The sequence below is a fragment of the Camellia sinensis genome, chromosome 14, assembly GCF_055761805.1.
Source record: "Camellia sinensis isolate YWXY chromosome 14, ASM5576180v1, whole genome shotgun sequence".
NCBI lineage: Eukaryota > Viridiplantae > Streptophyta > Magnoliopsida > Ericales > Theaceae > Camellia > Camellia sinensis.
Window position 1 is genome coordinate 18,538,268 of NC_138974.1, and position 21,039 is coordinate 18,559,306.

Here is a 21,039-nt window from a genome sequence, read left to right on the forward strand (position 1 = left end):
CAGCATGAACATCATCTGAGACTTGCCCTACAAACCTTAAGAGAACAGAAACTGTATGCTAAACTGTCTAAATGTGAATTTTGGCTTGACCATGTTATGTTTCTGGGGCATGTTGTTAGCAAAAATGGAATTTCTGTTGATCCGCAGAAAATTGAAGCTGTAGTGAACTGGCCTAGACCGACAAATGTGACTGAAGTCCGAAGCTTTTTGGGACTGGCTGGATATTACAGAAGATTTGTCAAAGATTTCTCCAAAATTGCCCTACCATTGACTCAGTTAACTCAAAAGGGGACATCATTTGACTGGACTGACCAAAGAGAATCTGCTTTCCAAGAGCTGAAAACTCGATTAGTGACTGCACCAGTTCTTACCTTACCTTCAGGTACGGATGGCTATACTGTATTTTGTGATGCTTCTCATAAGGGTTTGGGATGTGTTTTAATGCAGAATTGGAAGGTTATTGCTTATGCTTCCCGACAACTGAGACCGCACGAAAAGAACTAACCGACCCATGATCTGGAACTTGCTGCAGTAGTATTTGCACTGAAAATTTGGCGTCACTATCTGTACGGGGTGACATGTGAAGTATACACCGACCACAAGAGTTTAAAGTATTTCTTCACACAGAAAGAACTGAACATGAGACAGCGGAGATGGCTGGAACTGATTAAAGACTATGACCTACAGATATTGTACCATCCGGGAAAAGCCAATACCGTTGCCGATGCATTGAGCAGGAAATCGATTGGAAACTTAGCCTGTTTGTTTACAGGACAGAAAGAGTTGCTTTGTGACCTTGAAAAATCTGAAATCGAAATTGTTTTACGAGAACAAGGTGGAATCTTAGCTGCTATTTCTGCTCAACCGGCGCTGATTGAGGAAATTAAAGAGAAACAGCAACTGGATGACTTCTTGAAAAAGATCATCGAAGAAAGAGAATTTAAACCGAGACCAGGATTCAAATTTGAGAATAATGTACTGAAATTTCAAGAAAGACTGTGTGTACCAAATGGTACTGAACTGAAAAGAAGAGTTCTGCAAGAAGGCCACAATTCGAAATTGTCTATCCATCCGGGGAATACGAAAATGTACCAAGATCTGAAACAGACTTTCTGGTGGCCGGGAATGAAGAAAGAAATTGCTGATTTTGTATCCAAATGTCTTCATTGCCAACAGGTCAAAGCGGAACATCAACGACCTGCCGGATTATTGCAACCCCTACCCATACTAGAGTGGAAATAGGAGCATATCACGATGGATTTTATCGTTGGATTGCCTCGCTCTAGAAAAGGTATGGATTCAATTTGGGTTATTGTTGATAGACTAACCAAATCTGCTCACTTCTTACCTGTCAAGACAATCTATAATGCGGACAAATTGGCCGTTATCTATATTGATGAAATTGTTAGACTGCATGGAGTGCCTGTGTCTATTGTTTCTGACAGGGATTCGAAGTTTACATCAAGGTTTTGGCAAAGTCTACAGACTGCACTGGGTACTGAATTGAGGCTGAGTAGTGCCTATCACCCTCAGACAGATGGCCAGTCAGAAAGGACCATCCAAACTCTGAAGGATTTACTGAGAATGTGTGTCCTTGATTTTCAGGGAGACTGGGAAAGTCATCTGCCATTAGTTGAATTCGCCTACAATAACAGCTACCATTCGAGTATTGGTATGGCGCCCTTCGAGGCATTGTATGGCAGAAAATGTAGATCTCCGATTTGCTGGGCAGAAGTTGGAGATGGGCCTTTGCTTGGGCCCGAGATCATATATGAAACAACTGAAAAAGTGAAACTGATACAGCAAAGACTGAAAACTGCACAGAGTAGACAGAAAAGTTATGCAGATGTCAGAAGACGGGACAGAGAGTATGAAGTGGGTGATCACGTTTTTGTGAAAGTGACACCAATGAAGGGCCAGACTCGTTTTGGAGTCAAAGGCAAGTTAGCACCGAGATACGTCGGACCATATGAGATCATTGAGAAAATCAATCCGGTGGCGTATCAAGTTGCGCTTCCTCCTGAAATGGAGCACATGCATAATGTCTTCCACATCTCTATGTTGAGAGACTACCTTCGGGATCCTTTCCATGTAATAGAGCCTACTCGTGTAGTGCTGAGTGATGACTACACTTACGAGGAACGGCCCATACAGATTGTAAATAGACGAATCAAGAAACTGAGGAACAAAGGGATCCCGTTAGTGAAAGTTGACTGGCAAAACCACGGTGGCGTGTATGCCACTTGGGAAAGGGAAGATGACATGGCCAAACGATATCCTGAACTGTTTCCACTGAATCTTGTTTTCTTCCAGAATGAAGGTAACTCGAGTTTAGAGGACTAAACTCTTTATAAGGAGGGGAGACTGTAACAACCCTCATACTGTTTACCGACTTATGACTGATTGATTACCGATAACCATCGATTACCGTTAAACTGAATTGATTATGACTGATAATTGAACTGATTAAAGTACTGAACTGACTGACTGAAATTGGAAACCGAATTGATTGAGTATATGTTAGTTAAATTGCATTCTATCTGTTTGACTGTATGATTATCTGTTCATGCTTATATGTTTAAACTGCTAATTGAAGACCTTATCGGCTGCCGAATTAGAAACCGATTGATGTTCCATGACCCTCGTAATTAATGTAATTTTATGGTGTATTTACCTGAAAACTGATTAGGTATGATTAAATTAGATTAAAATAAGCCAATTAAAGAGCTTGACTTATTTACAACCTTGCCCTTGAGTGGGCCACTACCTATACACCTTTGAATTCATTACACTTAAATCAAAACCATTTCCTCAGCCCTTTTCCTTGCTCTAGCCGACCATAGAGAGAGAGAGGAACTAGAGGAGTGAATTTCATCCCATTTGCTTGTAGAATTGCTTGGAAATTGAAGAAATTGTTGAGGAGATTGCATATTTGAGCTCCCTCACTTCTAATTCTACACCTAAGGTAGATCATTCATCATCTTGATGGTGTCTTTGAGTTGTTCTTGCATGATTCATGCTTCATTGTAGAACTAAGTCATGAATTGGTTCATTGTTGTTGAATTGAAGCTTAAGTGTTGCATGCATGTACATATATTGAAGTTTTGAGGTTGTAGTTCATAATACCTCACATGCATGTCCATCTTTTGATCATACTCCATGAGTTCATCTTGTTTTTGAAGGCTTGAGCTCTTTTGAAACAGCATTAAAGCTTTGAAAATGATTTAAGATCATGCATGTCATGTTTGAAGATTGTTCTTGAAAATGATTTGAAATTGGTTTGAAATTGGGTTTGAATTAAACACCCTTGGGCTTTGATTTCTCAAATTGAGCTTTGAACCACGTTATTCTATGTGTTTATAAATGTTTTCCAGAAAATGAGCCCAAGAGGATCGGTTTTGATGCATTTAAACTTGAGTTTGAGCTTGGAGGTGCAATCTGGGTTTTCCAGATTTCGCACTTCCGCTCGAGCGGGGAAAGTTACGCTCGAGCGTGGAATTCGAGCATCCAGTATCTCTGCACTGTTTTACAGTCCGCTCGAGCGGAGGATTGGGCGCTCGAGCGGAGTCAGGTCTTACGCTCGAGCGGGCGTCGAACGGGGATTTCACCCATTCAGTACTTTTACAGTACGCTCGAGCGGGAAAGTTTACGCTCGAGCGTGCACCTTTGTTTGCCTGTACGCTCGAGCGGGGAAACATGCGCTCGAGCGGGACTCTGTTTTTCGAAAATGCTTTTAAATGTACATCTTTGCATCCTCACTCCATTCTAGGCATTCTTAGGCCTAGTTTAAGGCATCTTGTTGAGGATATAGATGTAGAACACACCGAGGCATTAGGAATTAAGTTATTACCGTTCCCAATTGGGTAGCTTAGTGTGTGTTCAATCTGTTGACTGTGTAGGGTTGGCGACTGGGGAGACACGCTCTAGCATACTGTAGCCCGAACTCTGTGAGTAACAATTGTGTAAAGATATGTTCAACTGATATCTTTTGAATACTGAACTGAACTGTTTACTGAACTGGTATTACTGAATGAATGTATGTCCTTTATTTCTGAACTGTACTGTGGCATCCTTAGTACCTACTGTTTACTGTTACTGTTACTGTTACAGAGATCTCTGTCGGTCCCCTCGTGGAACCACTACTGTTTACTGACTGATGGCCATCATTACTGTTCGGTCTTTTAAGACCTACTGTTACTGTTATGCTAATGGATGTACCACATATGACTGTTTACTGTACTGAACAACTGAAATACTGATTGAATTGAACTGTTTTCATTACTGTAAGGACATTCATTCTAAACCCCTTTACGCATTATGTTATTCACTGGGCTTTAGCTCACTGTTTATATATATATGTAGGTGCTCAGCCACCAGATCGGAGCTAGGAGCGTGGGTTAGACTCCAGTTTTGTCAAGCCAGCCTTTGTGCCTCACTGCGAGGTTCCGAGCCTATCTGCTAAGGCTTAGGGGTGTTTTAAGAATTCCCCCTTCTGTACTGTTTCACTGTTTTGTATAGGCTGACTGTTCACTGTACCGCTATCTAGGGTTGAGTCCCTAGTTTGAATGAATGTAAATATTGTGCATACTGTTCTGTACTATTTATGTATGAATGCATGAAAAATCTTTTTGGCATACAGACTGTCACAGCTCATTGGACATTGTTTAATTACTATATTGGCTTCCGCCAGGCCCTGTACTCTGTTTTACTGTATTACTATTCTGCAGGCCTTCGGTAATCTCAGATTACTGGCCGGTTATGGTGCTAAACCCATAGGGCCGGGTTTGGGTCGTGACATCTACCCACTAAAAATAAAATTATGTAAAATTAATAAATCTTTTATGCATTTATTTATTTATTTTACCAAATTAATTTTTATTATGTGTTTGGATGATAATGTGTAATCAATATATTTAATATATGAAATGTTTTTAGTTTTAGATTTTTTAATTTAATGGATTGATTTAATATTGATATCAAAGTGTCGCTATATTTGACTTTCGGAAAAATAAAAACTAATTTAATGAAAATAAAAACAACAATTTCATTATATAATTATCATTCAAACACATAATAAAAATTAATTTAGTACAATAAATAAATAAATAAATGCGTAAAAGATTTATCAATTTTATATTTTATTTTTGGTGGTTAGAAATAATTTTTAAAAATTTAAAAATATTTTTTTTGACATTTATTTTTGTCAAATTAATTTATATTTTATCAAATTGACGACTTTACCTTTGAAATTGAACAATGCTATTTTCAATTGTCTTTATTTAAAACAAGATTCAAAATTTAAAGTCAAATTTGTCACAATTGAAAAGTCAAAAACTAAAATGATACAAACTCCAAACTATAAAAACTGTTAGTATAATTTATCCTAAATTTTATATGGATTTATTAACAATATATTAATGTGGAGTCTTTCCTTAGTAGTCAAAATCAATTATCTTTTAATTAGAGATTAATCAGGTTAACAACTGTGAAGTCACATGTGTTATAATTGATATTCTTCATCTAATGTAATAATGTAATTTAAGGGTCCCATCCATCTCATGATTGATTGTGGTGCCATTTGGGAATAAAAATAAAAGTTGTGTTTTGTAGTTTGGGTAAAAAATTAAAAGCTTACTTTTTTTTTTAGTATCAAAATCATTTAGGAAGGTAGTTAAAAGTGACCTGTGAAATTACAGTTATACCGTTCAGTAGCAAAATGAACCACATGTGTGAAAATATAAATTTCCTAAATTAAGTGGGATTATTTTGATCATTTAATTGTGATGTGATAACATAAACAACTATTAAGCACAAAAGTCAAAATTTTTTTTTTTATCAACTTCCCAAATAGAGTGATATGTTAGAATATGGATTGAATATGGATTGAATTTGAGTTGAGTTTGAAATGATATGTTAGAGAAGTAATGTGACTTAAATAAGATGATATAATTTAAATAGATTAATAATTTTTTAATTTTTTAATTTTTTTAAAACCTGTCAAATCAGTGCTTAGTTTGAAGGATCCCTACAAGAATAACTAGAATTTTCTACCAAAACTCCAAAATCACAACTGATGAGGAAATATTCAATCTGGTAAGTAAACTAAAAAAAACCTACAAAAGTACAAAAATCCAAATAATCCCATCTCAATAATAATAATGATCAGGGAGACCCATTCACACCTTAGAAGCACCAAAATCAAACAATCAAACAAACACAAACAAATGTAGTTCTGTGTTTTTGAATTAACCAAACAAGTAGTTTAATTAAAAATAAACACAAAGCTATTCTTTTTTTTTTTTTTTTTTTTTTTTTGGTCCAGCCATCCGGTATCCGACCCTTCGGGCCGACTAATCCGGATTCGGGGCGTAGTTTTGGATGGTTAGACTCAAAGCCCCTCCCAATTGGTGATGCGGGGAATCGAACCGTAGTCCTTCCTACCAAGTCAAGCTCCAATCGCCACTTGACCACCAACCAATTGGTATGGGAGTTTCCCTCCCTATGTATGCGCCTCAAATGTCGCTCTTCTCTTTCTTAATAATAGCATTCGCACATGAAAGGTCCTCGAAATAATCATCATGTCTCAATTTCCCCACCATATGATACTTTTTTGTTTTTATTTCAAAAATTTGTGTTGAAATCACTATTTTAAAATAATTTATTACAAAATAAATAGATATACAAACGAAATTACATATTAGTAGGATACCAAAAATAAATATAAAAACTTAAACTAAAAGTCCCATTCCTTTCCCTAAACTTACCAATATGACTCTTCATCTGTCATTCTTCGTTCTTTCTTTTTTATCTTTCATTCTTCATTCTCATTGCATGACACCTCTTAGAAAATAAATGCCAAGTGATATGTAATAATTTTTTTTATCAGAAATGATAGAGACCCGTTTTTTTCTCGACCCCCATAGACACATGCTAGAAAAAAAATAAAAAATAAAAAATTAATCAATCCCAATACATTGGAGATAGTGGGGATCAAGAAAAAAAAAAAAAAAAAAAGAGAAGGAGGTTTCAACTTTTTTTTCTTTTTCCATAACACCTATTAGAAAATAAATATCACGTGTTACCCTCCCAAATGTAATATACTATTTCCATAACCCCTTCACATTGCATTTTCAAAATTCACTTCACAAAATAATATAAATTTAAGGACTTGAATTTCAAAGTACACAATTTAAAATCACTTGAATTTGATTTAAAAAATAATGTCCTCGGCTCATGTGAAGTAAAGCAGCAAACAAAGCAAAGTATGCGTTCAAACCAAGCCTCCTCTACTACTAGCATTTGAAAAAAAATAAAAAAGTGAGTAAAAAAAATAAGACAAAGAAAGTGCAATTGGCACATTGTATTGTACTACTACGCACCCCACCCTACATAATAATACGCGCAAGTTAGCACTCAACACAAACACAGGCGGCGCGTCGAATCACTTCCGGCAGATCCGCCCCTCTCCGCCACTCCTCGGAGGCGCTATCGTACACCAACACTAACGCTTCTTTCATTCCCCTCCTACTCCTCCCTCCTCTCCTCAACAAATCATCAATACAACCCATTACTTGTACCATCACCACCTTATCCTCAACCCCAACACAACTAAATCTCACTGTACTATCCAATCTAACTTGCGCCGGCAACGGCGGACTCTTCATTCTACACCATGCGCCGCCGCAACTCTTTCTACGCGCGTCGAATCTCCAAAACGACAGCTCCACTGCATGGCTTGCCAGCACGTACACGTGTCCCTCCGCCGCACACGCCGCCACCACGCACCCTCCGCCCGGCACCGCCCGGCTCCTCAGCCACCCTCCCGCCTCCACGTCATACAAATCCATCGAGCTGGCGTACACGTGCGCCGCCTCCGTCCCGGCAGCGCGTGAGAACTCGTCTCCCGATGACCCAATCTTCAGCCCTCCAATCACATAAAAGATGCCATCCACAGACGTGCCTATGCAACCGTACCGCCTCCTCGGCGCGTTAGCCACCACGCGCCACGTATCGAGATCCGGATCGTATTCCTCCACCGCCGAGGTCCTGGCGGAGCCGCCGGCGATGTAAATTTTTCCGGCAACGACGGCGGCGGCGAATTTCTTCCTAGGGAAAATCATTGTCGATTTGGTGGAGACGGTGCCGGTCCAGGTGTCGCATCGGATCATCGAAGTGCGGCCGATGATGTAGATTTTGTGCGCAATGGCGGAGAGGCGCGCGTGGGAGGACAAACCGGAGAAGAGTCCAGGAGAAGGGGGAGCGAGGTCGTCTTGGGGGAGGAAAGAGGAGGTTTTCCAGGAGGAATCGAGGCCGATTCGGTGACTGGCGGTGTGGAGAGAGGAGTCGGAGACAGCGACGGCGAAGACGGTGGGGCGGAGAAGGAGGCGGCGACGGCGGAGGAGGTAGAAGTCGGAGGAGTCGAGGAGGTGGGACCAGCGGCGGCAGACGAAGGAGATGGAGCGGAGGGTGGAATGGGGGACTCTAGAGAGGCATTCGAGGAGGAGGTCGTCTGGGAGGGAGGAGATAGTGGTTTCGCAGTGGCGGTGGAGGAAGGTGGTGGTGGTGGTGGTGGTGGTGGTGGTGGTGGTACGGTGGCGATGGGGGTCGTGGTGGTGGTGTGGATTTGGGTAGCAGGATTTCATGAGCCATGAGAAATGGCGAGAGTTACAGCTCTCTGACATTAATTGGATGAATTAAAATCTTCTTTTTTTTTTATTTTTTGGTTTCTGGAATTAAACAAAGTGTGAGTGGGGATTGTGGTGTGGGGAAGCTTTTGCTAGATTTGAAGAGCACTCCCCCTCTCTCTTAACTACTATTTATTTATTTCACTCCCCCTCTCTCTAAGCTACTATTTATTTATTTCACTCCCCCTCTCTCTAAACTACTATTTATTTATTTATTTATTTGGGGGGGTTTTTTTTTTTTTTACAATTGTTGAGGTGTTTTATCTCAAACAGGACTCACACATGGGACTTGAGGAATGTGGTGATTCAGGCTTATTAATATTACGGGAAGTGGGTTAAAAGTTTTTTTTTTTTTTTTATAAAAAAGTTAAAAAATAATTTTTAATAATCTTTCTAAAACACTTGTAAGACTTTTTGGTGCAATAATTGTTATTTTAATAATTATTTTCAAATTTTGTCAAAAAAAATTATAAAAAAAATTTATTTAAAATGGCAAATGTTAGTAGGGTTCTCTTTTTAGAGCATCTTTAATACTTCTATTTTTTTTCATCAAATATTAATTATTTTCTTCATCAAATTAAAAATTCATCAAGTCATTTATTGAATTAAATAAAAGATTGGTTATAGCGATTCCGGTTTTGATCCGACCTTTGTTATATTCCGGACTCGGATTCTGTGGTTTAATATTGTTATCTATGTCTTGTTTCCTTCTTTTGTCTTTGGGTTTGAGTATTGGAATGTCTTAGGCATGTCCGGAGCAGGTTAGCTGCTGGTTGTTCAAGTTGTTGTTGTCTAGAAAATTACCTCTTCGCTCGAGCGAGACTTCTTGCGCTCGAGCGAACCTTGTGAAATTTGCTTCTTCGCTCGGGCGAGACTTCTTGCGTTCGAGCGAGATTTGTGTGCTCTCAATATTTTGCCCAGACGCAGAATTTCTACGAAGGTTGAGGTCTTCGTTCAAGCGAGACTTCTTGTACTCAAGCGAGGGTGTGCGTCTGTAAAATTTCTGAAGGTATGTATTCTGCGCTCGAGTGACAACTCCTTCGCTCGAGCGAGGGTCGCGTATATCAGTTCACAGTTGAGCAATTTTATATCACTTTTTGATTTTCTTTTTGTTAAAAACCCTAATCTGGCTCTCTCTCTCTACAAATACTCCTTGATCTAAGCACATCACTACCCTACTCCCTTTGATAAAGAGTTAGAGCACGTATGGGCTTCCTCTTGCCTTTTTATAAATGAATCTTGCTAACAATGTACTTAGAACCAAAAAAAAAAAAAAAAAAAATTTGATGCACAAGATATTTTTTACTTATTTCAATTCACTTTTTATTGATTCCATAAATATTTTATTTATGTTCAAAGTACTTTCACTACAATTTTAATATAGTATTAAATAATGTCCGAAAGCATCCCAACCTTCACCAATGTAACGCCCCCAAAATAAAATACAAATAATCCATTACATAAGATCTATAAACATAATAAAATGATATACTTCATTAATCAGAGTTTCTATTACAAAAAGATATTACACGCGTTATACATTCATAAACATTCCTTCTAAATCTTCAGCATGTAATACGAGTTAATAATAACAAAATAAATGCCCTTCGAGCTAACATCTTTCTAAGATATCACTTGGTTATAACAAAAGAAAGAGTCCTAGGCTCTATACATGTAAAGCCCTCAGCTTGAATGAACACTTAAGCACAAATAAAATCAAAATAGAGACTTCAGCCCTTAGTTCTCTCAAGTTATGTCCTTGAAAGTGGCATGTCACTAGTACCTGAAAATAGTTTCCCAAGTAGGGTGAGCCAAAGCCTAATAGAGATAAATTAACATAGTATATGAGGTTCAACTAAGATATAAGTGTCAGATAAATGTTCAATATTCATAATCAACTTATATTCCTTTCATGATTGTTCAATATAGATAACCATATTTCAATCCATTTCCATTCATTCATTTCAAGTTAATCTATTAACCAAATTCATTATTATCTAATCAACCAAAATGAGACTACAACTCAATGGTTCACAATTCAATACATTCATCACTCCAACACTTTCATTTTGCCATTTTACGGAATTCTCATCCGAGGGAATCAACACCCATATATATACACAAGATTTCGAGACTTTCACCCTAAACACTCTGGCCAACTTAATTTTATATGGAGTCCATCATCTATCTCCTCCCAAACAATAGAGTACATCCTCTTTCTCCTCCCAAACAATTATATATATACAATGTATTAAAACATCTTCATATACAATGACTATCCACAACACATATTCAATGTTTCAATCATACCGTCATATTCAATGACATAATTTAAATGACAAGTTTTCATTTACCTAGTCCTCATGCAATTTTTACAATAATCATAGCCATCCTCCACCAATAGCCCAAAACAGATATTTCTAGACAGATAAAAAAATCTGTATAACAAATAATTAATCAAATTTCCATAGGTGAATGATTTAACAAATCCAACTACACCATTCATTCATACATCCTTCCAATTTCACATTTCTCATATTAATTTCATTATTTATACAAAATAATTATTTAACTCATTCTAGGGAAAATTCCACATTTTTCAAATACCAACCCAAAGGCTAAATTTTCACCATTTTAACACTAGAGAATCTCATATACAAGCCCCATAGCCATTTTCTAAAACCAACATGGAAAACCCCTCTTTCAATTTTTGAATTCAAACCCTAAATTTTTCCAAACCTTCCAAATTCCATCATTTATATAAAACAACAAATACGTAGGTTACAAACCACATTAAGGTGTAGAATATCCCTACCTCAAGTGTAGAAGCCCAAAGGAGATGAAGAAGAACCTCAAAAGTGCCCCACATTCGACTTTGCTCGGATCAAGAGGAAGCCCACACGTGCTCTAACTCTTTATCAAAGAGAGTAGGACAGTGATCTACTTAGATCAAGGAGTATTTGTAGAGAGAGAGAGAAAGAGAGTTGTAGAGAGAGAGAGTACCGGATTAGGGTTTTTAGAAGCTCAAGTGTAGAAGCCCAAAGGAGATGAAGAAGAACCTCAAAAGTGCCCCAAATTCGACTTTGCTCAGATCAAGAGGAAGCCCATACATGCTCTAACTCTTTATCAAAGGGAGTAGGGTAGTGATATGCTTAGATCAAGGAGTATTTGTAGACAGAGAGAGAGAGAGTTTTAGAGAGAGAGAGAGAGAGCCAGATTAGGGTTTTTAGCAAAAAGAAAATCAAAAAGTGATATAAAATTGCTCAACTGCGAACTGATATACGCGACCCTCGCTCGAGCGAAGGAGTTGTCGCTCGAGCGACCAAACACAACAAGTGACCTTGCTCGAGCGCAGAATACATACCTTCAGAAATTTTACAGACGCACACCCTCGTTTGAGCGCAAGAAGCCTCGCTCGAACGAAGACCTCAACCTTCCCAGAAATTATGTGTTTGGGCAAAATATTGAGAGCACACAAATCTCGCTCGAACGTAAGAAGTCTCGCTCGAGCGAAGAAGCAAATTTCACAAGGTTCGCTCGAGCGCAAGAAGTCTCGCTCGAGCGAAGAGGTAATTTTCTAGACAACAACAACTTGAACAACCAGCAGCTAACCTGCTCCGGACATGCCTAAGACATTCCAATACTCAAACCCAAAGACAAAAGAGGGAAACAAAACATAGATAACAATATTAAACCACAGAATCCGAGTCCGGAATATAACAAAGGTCGGATCAAAACCGGAATCGCTATAACCAATCTTTTATTTAATTCAATAAATGACTTGATGAATTTTTAATTTGATGAAGAAAATAATTAATATTTGATGAAAAAAAATAAAAGTATTAAAGATGCTCTAAAAAGAGAACCCTACTAACATTTGCCATTTTAAATAAAAAATTTTTATAATTTTTTTTGACAAAATTTGAAAATAATTATTAAAATAACAATTGTTGCAGCAAAAAGTCTTACAAGTGTTTTAGAAAGATTATTAAAAGTTATTTTTTTGACTTTTTTATGAAAAAAAAAAAAAAAAAAAAAAACTTTTAACCCACTTCCCGTAATAAGCCTGAATCACCACATTCCTCAAGTCCCATGTGTGAGTCCTGTTTGAGATAAAACACCTTGACTTTGCTCGGATATCAACGAAGGTCACGATGATGGTCAATGGAGTACGTCACCCCTTAAGCTTCATATCTTCATCAATGGAGGTCGTGGTTGTTGTCTTCTATCGTCGATAGAGGTTATGATGGCCATAGTTGGTGATTTTAAGGTTCTGTGACATATTTGAATGTGGCAGGGAGGTGAAGGGTGATAGGAGAGCCAACTGAGATTTGTATTGGACATGATGAAAAGAAGTAGGGGATAAGGTAGTAGTAGTTATGGTAGTGAGCAATACTGGGGAATGGATTGAGGGTGGGGGATAAGTGAGAGATACTGAAATGGTTTGTTGAGGATGGGGAAGGGTTGATTCGATGTGGTAATAGCGGCAAAGAATGAGAAAGAAAAAGAGAAGAGGGAGAGAAAAATAACATTGATATAGCTTTGGGTGGATTAAAAAGACAAGGACAATAAAGTAATTTTACTTGAAGATTAACAATAATATGGTCATTTTCTTATTTGTAACGCCGTTAAGAAACAAGCATTGATAGTAGGAGAAGGTAATTTTCATAATTAAAGATAATTTATATTTTAAGTAAATTTTAAGAACAATATAACAATTTGCCCATAAAGAAGCATACTTTTTACCTATTCTATAAAATATTCATCTCATAATTGATTAAACAAATAAAGTATAATGAGTTTATATTGTAATCAAGACTACTCCGAGTTGTAATTAAGACTATATTTGATCATAATCAACTTCATTTCACATATGACACCTTAAGTGTAGTTTTCATTATTTTTACTTTGTTACCTATCGTATGATTATGCATTTTAATTACTATTACGGTGTTGGGAGCTTAATTTAGGAATTAAATAAAAAAAAAAATAGATATTTAATTTTCGCGACGCATTATTTGGTAGACCAAACTAACAACTAAGAAATGATCCTAAAAGCTTGAATTTCCCAAAAGCAACCTGTAATACGGGGATTAGTTAGGTTGAAGGTTGTCAACCAATAGTAAAACATATCTTGTGTTTGACCTACACTGGTGACTCTCTGGTGTTATCCAAGTAGGCAATTCTTGAGGAGAAAATATCTTGTATATATAATAGGTATATCATAACACTTAGGTGATATGGTATGCTATTCCACATAAAATACGATAGGTTTAAGAAAAAAATTTGAGAATAGGACACCCAATATCATCTAAGGGACATGGTATACCTATTTTACAAAATACTTTTTCAGTCTTGATGGGGTGATTGGATTTTAAAAATTAAATTGAATTAAGTGCAATAAATGTAAAGTTTGATTAAATGTGCTAAATCAAAGCCTCGAGGTTGGTGATCGTGTAGCACAATTTTGTGATATGAGATTTTGAGTTTAATTTTTATGAAAAAGAGTTTAATATCTTTTGTGATTGTATTTATTTGTTTTCCGTTGTGGGAATTGTATATGTAGCTAGTAGTTTTGTTATGTTTAGTGATTGTTAAGTTTCTAACTATTGTTAAGTTAATAGTTTATTTAATATAATACAAAACTCAGCTTTTTGTTTAAGTTGCCAAAACGGCACTAAATATTACGACTACAACAATTGTTTTGCAGACTGCGGATGTTTCCGGCATTGAATGATTGCCACCCACGCCGGCGGATTTTGTTCCTTGGTGATCGATCTTTTGAGTTTGAGGAGGTTTCAGTGGAAGCGTCTGGATGTCGCGGTGTGTCGATTGTGGAGAGGGATGCGGGGCTTCGTCGGGCAGTGGTGATGTATGGTCATGACGTGCGTTGGATGGCGGTGCGAATGCGGTTTGCTTCGCAGAATCCAGATAATTTACAGTTTTTGGGTCGGTTAACTGGGGGTAGTAGGACTGTGGCAGTATGGGTACGTCGCGAAGAGAATGGTGGTTCGTTCTTCCAAATAGTGGTGACGACAGGGAAGAGAAAAGATCAAATATTCATTCCCATGTCTGATTTTGGGGATGGGTGGGACGGTGTGGCCTTGGTCCTTGAAGGTTTTGGGCTGCATTATGGTGGTCCAATGCAGGGTAAGGCAGGGTCCAGACCTCGTCCTTCGCTATCCACCGCCGAGGGTGTGCCTGACGGGGTTAAGGCAATACAGAGTGCAAGGGAGGTGGAATGGTTCCGTATGTTGGATAGGTCGCTTGTTGGTAGAGTGGGAGAGTTGGGTGGCAAGGGGATGAGCTTTGCTGCAATGTCAGATTTGGTTAATCGTTGGTGGAAGACTTCGGGAAAGGTGGAGGTGCGTCCGTTAGGTAGCCAAGCCTTCCTCTTTGTTTTGTCAAGCAGACATGAGGCAGATGTGTTGTTATGATGGCGGTGGATTGCTGATGGGAGGGATCTCCAGTTGGAATGGTGGTCGCCTTTAGCACTTTGTACGTCGAAAGATACAACCTTCCCGGCGAAGAATGTTTGGATTCGGGTGATGGGGGTGCCCATCCACCTTGGAGGGGAAGATGTTTACCGTGTCATTGGTGATCGGTGTGGTGGTTATGTGGAAGCCGATGCATCCTCTGTGGATCTAGGTTATGTTCGGCTGCGAGTTAGAAGCTATCATGGCACTCCGCCACGGGTGGTCGTCCGATGGGGTCTGTGGCAGTTTTCTTTACCTGTTTGGGTGGAGGAGGGACCTACGGTGGCGCCGACGGTACCGGAGATGGTGCACGGTGGATGAGGGGGAACGGATAAGGATGGGACAGATTTGGTGCAATCACTTCGACGAAAATGGCGGAGGCTGGGGATCAATGAATATCTGTAGAGATTTGGGCCGACAAATGGGGATAAGGGTGGACGGGGTCATTTGTTTGAACTGCCCAACATGGGCCTAGTTCGAGATTTAAATCGGGGTACCCAAAAATGTCATTTGGGCTTTGCTAAGGTCCAAGCTACTAGAATTGAGGGTCTGCCCAAACCGAAATGGGCCAATACTCGAAGTAGGCTATCTCATGGTGTAAGGAGGGATGAAGGGGCTCATTCTGTGGAAGCCCATGCAAACCCAACTCTCAGTCGATTTCTCTCTTCGCTGCAAGTTGGGTTAGGTACAAGACCAGATGATGGGTCTTCGCCGGTGCATGACTCGATGGGTATTGCCGAGATGGTCACCATCAGTCCTACGCCGTCGTCTGGTGGCGTTGATGATGCTCCTTCAGCTTTAGAGCGAGTGGAGCAGCACACCTCTTCGCTGAAAGCGGATTTCGGTCCAAGCACAGTCGGGGCATTGCCGGTGGTGCGTGACTCGTTAGGTAATGCCGAGATAGTGCCGACTGGTCCATTGCTGTCATCTGTTGGTGTCGCTACTGTCCCTTCAGTTTCAGAGGGCGTCGAGAGGCATGGGCATCGGCTTAGTACAGCCGGGTTTCCAGAATCGCAACTGCAGCAACCCGTTTATGCTGAACATCGCTGGTCTGGTATGCTGGATGAGTTGGCCATGGTGGTTACGCCTGAGGCAGGTTCGGATGAGGTGGCTGTGGAAAACGATGTGAATGAGGTGATTGGTTCGGATGAGGTTGAGCTTGAAAGTGGTACTGTTGGTTCAGATGTTAATATACCGACGCTGAAGGAGGTTTCTGCTTGGGTTTTATCTCGAATTAATGAGGTAAGCCAATTACTAGGGGTTTCTTTTGAGGGCCATGAAGAAGAAGCTTTGAGATTATTTTCGGCATTAGAGGAATCTTGGAGAAGTGAGGTTTCTCTTCAGCAAGGGATGGATTCAGGTAGCCATAATGACAGAAATGCTAGGGAATTATGAAGGTTGGAATGTACTGTTAATTATGATCGTTCTTAGGGAGGTGGAGTGCGTTGTACTAGACGAGGACGTGATCAACCATTGTTGTTATCATGCGGATAAAAATTTTGTCTTGGAATGTGCGAGGATTGAATGACAAGGGGAAGCGGGTTTTGGTGAAATCCGTTCTTAGAAGTGCACGGGCAGATGTGGTTTGTCTTCAGGAAACAAAGATGGACTGTATTGAGGGCGCGGTCGTTCGGGATCTTTGGGGTGGTAGATTTGTGGATTGGGATTTCCTCCCTGCACTAGGGGTGGCTGGGGGTGTTCTTTTATGTTGGGATCAACGAGTGGTGGTAAAGGAGGATGTAGAATTGGGGGGGTTTTCTTTGTCTTGCCTCTTTTGATATGTAGATGATGATTTCAAATGGGCCTTCACAGGGGTTTATGGGCCAGTTCGGGGAGTAGAGAGACCAAGCTTTTGGGAGAAGCTATAGGCTATTGCTTATCGTTGGGGGGTTTCGTGGTGTGTGGGTGGGGATTTCAATGTAGTTCGTTGTTTGAAGGAGAAATTAGGTGCTTCCTCAAGGAGGGGTCCTATGCGGCATTTTTCTTCTTTCATTGATGAGATGGATTTGGTAGATTTTCCGCTCCAAGGCGGTGCTTTCACTTGGTCTGGGGGTGGCGCTATGTCTCGAATTGATAGATTACTGGTCACCGGGGATTGGGAGGAGCATTTCTTTCAGGCAACTCAACGGCGGTTACAACGTCCCACTTCAGATCATTGGCCAATTTTGTTGGATAGTGGGGGTATTAGAAGTGGTCCGACGCCTTTTCGGTTTGAGAATATGTGGTTACAATCTGAGGGCTTTGTAGAGATGGTTCAAGGCTGGTGGGTGACTTACAAAGTGGCAGGATTGCCTAGTTCACGGTTAGCGAAAAAATTAAAACTCCTTAAGTTAGATTTGAAGAGTTGGAATAGGGAGGTTTTTGGACAATTGGAGGGGCAGAAGGCTAGAGTCTTAGAAGCTTTGCAGGTGTTGGAGGAGAAACAAGGTGGTGAGGGGTTGTCTGAGGCTGATGTGGTTCGTCGGGAGGAAGTTCGGCAGGAATTTGGTCATATTGCACACATGGAGGAGATTAGTTTCCGCCAGAAGTCTAGATGTCTGTGGTTGAAGGATGGTGATCGTAACACTAAGTTTTTCCATCGTATGGCGAATGCTCACCGGCGGGTTAATCAGATTGGTCGGATTCGAGTAAATGGGCTGGAGTTTTCGTCCTTCGAAGAGGTTAAGGCAAGTATCGTGGGTTTTTATGAGCATTTGTTTCGGTGCGTAAGGAAGGAGTGGCGTCCAGGTTTGGATGGGGTAAGTTTTGATGTTATTTCAGATATAGACTGTACTTCTCTAGAAAGGCCATTTACCGAAGAGAAAGTGTTTAAGGCTTTGCAAAGTATGCCTGGGATAAGGCGCCTGGTTCGGATAGGTTTACTATTTCATTTTTTCAACACTGTTAGGGGGTGGTCAAGTTGGAGGTGTTGGCTATGTTTGAGCAGTTTCATCAGTCAGGTGAATTTGAGAAAAGTCTTAATGCTACATTTCTTGCCTTAATTCCCAAGAAGGGGGGGGTGGAGGACATTAGAGATTTCTGGCCTATTAGTCTTCTAGGGAGTGTATATAAGGTGTTGGCCAAAGTTTTGGCAAATCGTTTGCGCGAGGTGTTGGTAGGGGTGGTATCGGAATCCCAGAATGCTTTTGTGGGGGGGTAGGCAAATTTTAGATGCGGTTCTTGTGGCGAATGAATGTGTGGACTCGCGGTTGCATTAAGAGAATGAGGGGATTATTTGTAAATTAGATATTGAGAATGCCTACGATAATGTGAATTGGGACTTTTTGATGTATTTGTTGGAGAGAATGCATTTTGGGGCGAAGTGGCGGCGTTGGATTCTGTTTTGTATTTCTACTGTGCGAATGTCCGTTTTGGTTAATGGCTCCCCGGCAGGATTTTTCCCCACTCTTTGCGGGCTACGGCAGGGTGATCCTTCATCTCCTCTGTTGTTTATTTTGGTTATGGAGGCTTTGGGGCATTTGTTGGCAAGGGCGGTGCAAGCAGGTTTGCTGAATGGATTTGAGGTATGAGTGGCTCCAGGGAATGTGGTGGTGTCTCATTTGTTTTATACAGATGATGCGCTTATTTTTTGTGATGCGGAGGAGGCCCAGATTGGACATTTGAGATGCGTGTTATTGTGTTTTGAGGCAGTGTTCGAGCTTCGGGTTAATCTAGCAAAATCAGAATTGATTCCAGTGGGGCAAGCGGCGAGGTCTTCGGTGTTGGCAGCCATGTTGGGGTGCAAAGTGGTATCGTTACATGTTACATATTTGGGTTTGCCTTTGGGGGCTTCCTTTAAAGCGACTGGGATTTGGGAAGGAGTGGTGGATCGGGTGCGTCGTCAGTTGGCAGGATGGCAACGTCAGTATTTGTCGAAGGGTGGACGGCTTACATTGATTAAAAGTGTTCTATCAAGTATCCCAACCTATTTTATGTCTGTTCATGTGATCCCGGTCTCTGTAGCAAGGCAAATTGAGAAATTACAAAGGGACTTTTTGTGGGGTGATGGGGGTGAGGGTGGTCATTACCATTTGGTGTCTTGGGATCGGATCTGTAGGTCTAAGGAGGAAGGGGGTTTGGGGGTTCAGAGGTTAGTCTTGTTTAATTTGGCCTTGTTAGGGAAGTGGCTGTGGTGTTTTGTGGAGGAGAGGGCGCGTCTTTGGAGGCGGGTGGTGGTTGCTAAGTTTGGTGTGGTTAGGGGGATGTGGTGCTCGGGACAGGTGGGTCACTCTCACGGTTACGGGTTATGGAAAGGGATTTGGTTGGGTCGGGAAGCGTTCTGGCGACATGTGAGGTTCAAAATTGGTGTGGGGGATAGAGTTCGATTTTGGCAGGATAGGTAGTGTGGTGACTTGTCTTTAGAGTTTCGCTTTCCTTTGATATTTGCTATTGTTGCGAATTCTGAGGTGTTGGTTAGTGCTGTGAGGGTTGGGGAGGGGCAGTTGAGGGTGTGGAATGTGCAGCTGCGTCGTCATGTCCAAGATTGGGAGCTAGATCAGTTAGTGGACCTCCTTGGTTTTTTATATGATTTACATCTTGGACAGGCGGATAATGATGCTTTGGTTTGGGTTTGTCCTAGGGCCAAAGGTATTTTCACGGTGTCTTCGTTCTATGGGGCGCTTGTTGAGGATAAGTGTGTTGTTAATGGCTCTTTCGTCTATCCGTGGAAGAGTGTTTGGGTGCCGGGCACACCATCCAAGGTTGCCTTCTTTGTGTGGACGGCGAGTTTGGGTCGTATTTTGACTATTGATAATTTGATTCGTTGTGGGCATATTTTGGTGAATTGGTGTTGTTTGTGCAGTCAGGCTGCGGAATCGGTTGACCATTTGCTTATTCATTGTTCGGTCTCTTCTCGTCTTTGGATGCTTGTGATGGCAATGTTTGGGTTGGTTTGGGTTCAACCGGGGTCTTTGTTTGCAGTTTTGCAGAGTTGGGTCGGGGGGAGGGTGGGGAAGAGGCGTCGAAAGGCTTGGATTCTTGCCTTGCACTGTTTACTTTGGCTGATTTGGCTAGAGTGAAATAGGCGGGTGTTTCATGGGGTCGCTCATTCCATCACTTGGTTAGAGAGGCGTCTTCTTTCTGTTCTGTATAGTTGGGTGACAGGATTAGTGGATCCAGATGTATTGACTTTTACAGATTTTGTGGAGAATTTGATTTGTTAGTTTCGTTGGGCTTTTGTGGTCGATTTTTGTATTCTTTGCATCTTCTTGATGCTTCTTTATAAAGTTTGGTTATTTATCAAAAAAAATAAAATAAATAACAATAATAATAATAATAATAATAATATTTTTTATATTTATAATTGCATTCTTATCGATTCATGAGAAAGAAAGGAAAACAAATGTCAAATGTTAAATAATGAAAGATAAAAGAAAGAGTAAATTAAACTTCATGATGTATTGTGGTTCCATTCAATTTAAGTCTACATCCACTTTTCAAGGTTTATTACAATTAGCATGTTACTCAGTGCTTGCAAGATCTTTACACCAAGTAGTCTTGTTGATTTCGTTCTTTAGTATTTAAAGTCTTGTTTTTAATTTTTTTAATGACAATGGAGATTGATTTGCCCTTTAGTGGGAAACACTCAAGTTACGTTCAGGACTAGTTCTGACTTTTTCGAAATTCAAAACAAACTTTTATTATGAAACCTTATATATATATATAAATAAATAAAAGACTAGGCTCGTATTATGGATTGATTTTGATTCATTTTTTTGATTCATTTTGAACTTTCATATTGTCAAGGGTAAAAATACTAATATTGTTAGTCACATGAATAGGTAAACAATTGCAAGTGAGTTTATGATAGGTTGTTTTTACAAAAATTGTTTGATTTCTCTCAAGTTGAGATCTCAACTTAAGAGAGTATTTGAACTTGATAGGCTAATTTTGAAATCAAT

General features: G+C 40.0%; 2 protein-coding genes across 2 annotated transcripts; one reads left to right on the forward strand and one right to left on the reverse strand.

Moving 5' to 3' along the window:
• Window positions 1-7,173: 7,173 nt before the first annotated feature.
• LOC114273906 (F-box/kelch-repeat protein At5g26960) lies at window positions 7,174-8,817 on the reverse strand. The gene has a single exon (XM_028215763.2). It carries the CDS (start codon window positions 8,679-8,681, stop codon window positions 7,407-7,409), a length of 1,275 nt encoding a protein of 424 aa, XP_028071564.2. The 5' UTR covers window positions 8,682-8,817; the 3' UTR covers window positions 7,174-7,406.
• Window positions 8,818-17,130: 8,313 nt separating this feature from the next.
• LOC114278098 (uncharacterized) lies at window positions 17,131-20,157 on the forward strand. The gene is made up of 5 exons (XM_082904658.1): window positions 17,131-17,898; window positions 18,048-18,099; window positions 18,533-18,643; window positions 18,791-19,359; window positions 19,546-20,157. Exons 1-5 carry the CDS (start codon window positions 17,131-17,133, stop codon window positions 20,155-20,157), a joined length of 2,112 nt encoding a protein of 703 aa, XP_082760784.1.
• Window positions 20,158-21,039: the final 882 nt, after the last annotated feature.

Bases quoted from the DNA above. Each gene is read 5' to 3' on its own strand.
- LOC114273906 (XM_028215763.2), bottom strand. From the start codon at position 8,681: ATGTCAGAGAGCTGTAACTCTCGCCATTTCTCATGGCTCATGAAATCC.
- LOC114278098 (XM_082904658.1), top strand. From the start codon at position 17,131: ATGCGGCATTTTTCTTCTTTCATTGATGAGATGGATTTGGTAGATTTT. The intron at 17,899-18,047 runs GTAAGTTTTGAT...CAACACTGTTAG, and splicing joins GGCGTCCAGGTTTGGATGGG to GGGGTGGTCAAGTTGGAGGT. The intron at 18,100-18,532 runs GTGAATTTGAGA...GCTCCCCGGCAG, and splicing joins TGAGCAGTTTCATCAGTCAG to GATTTTTCCCCACTCTTTGC.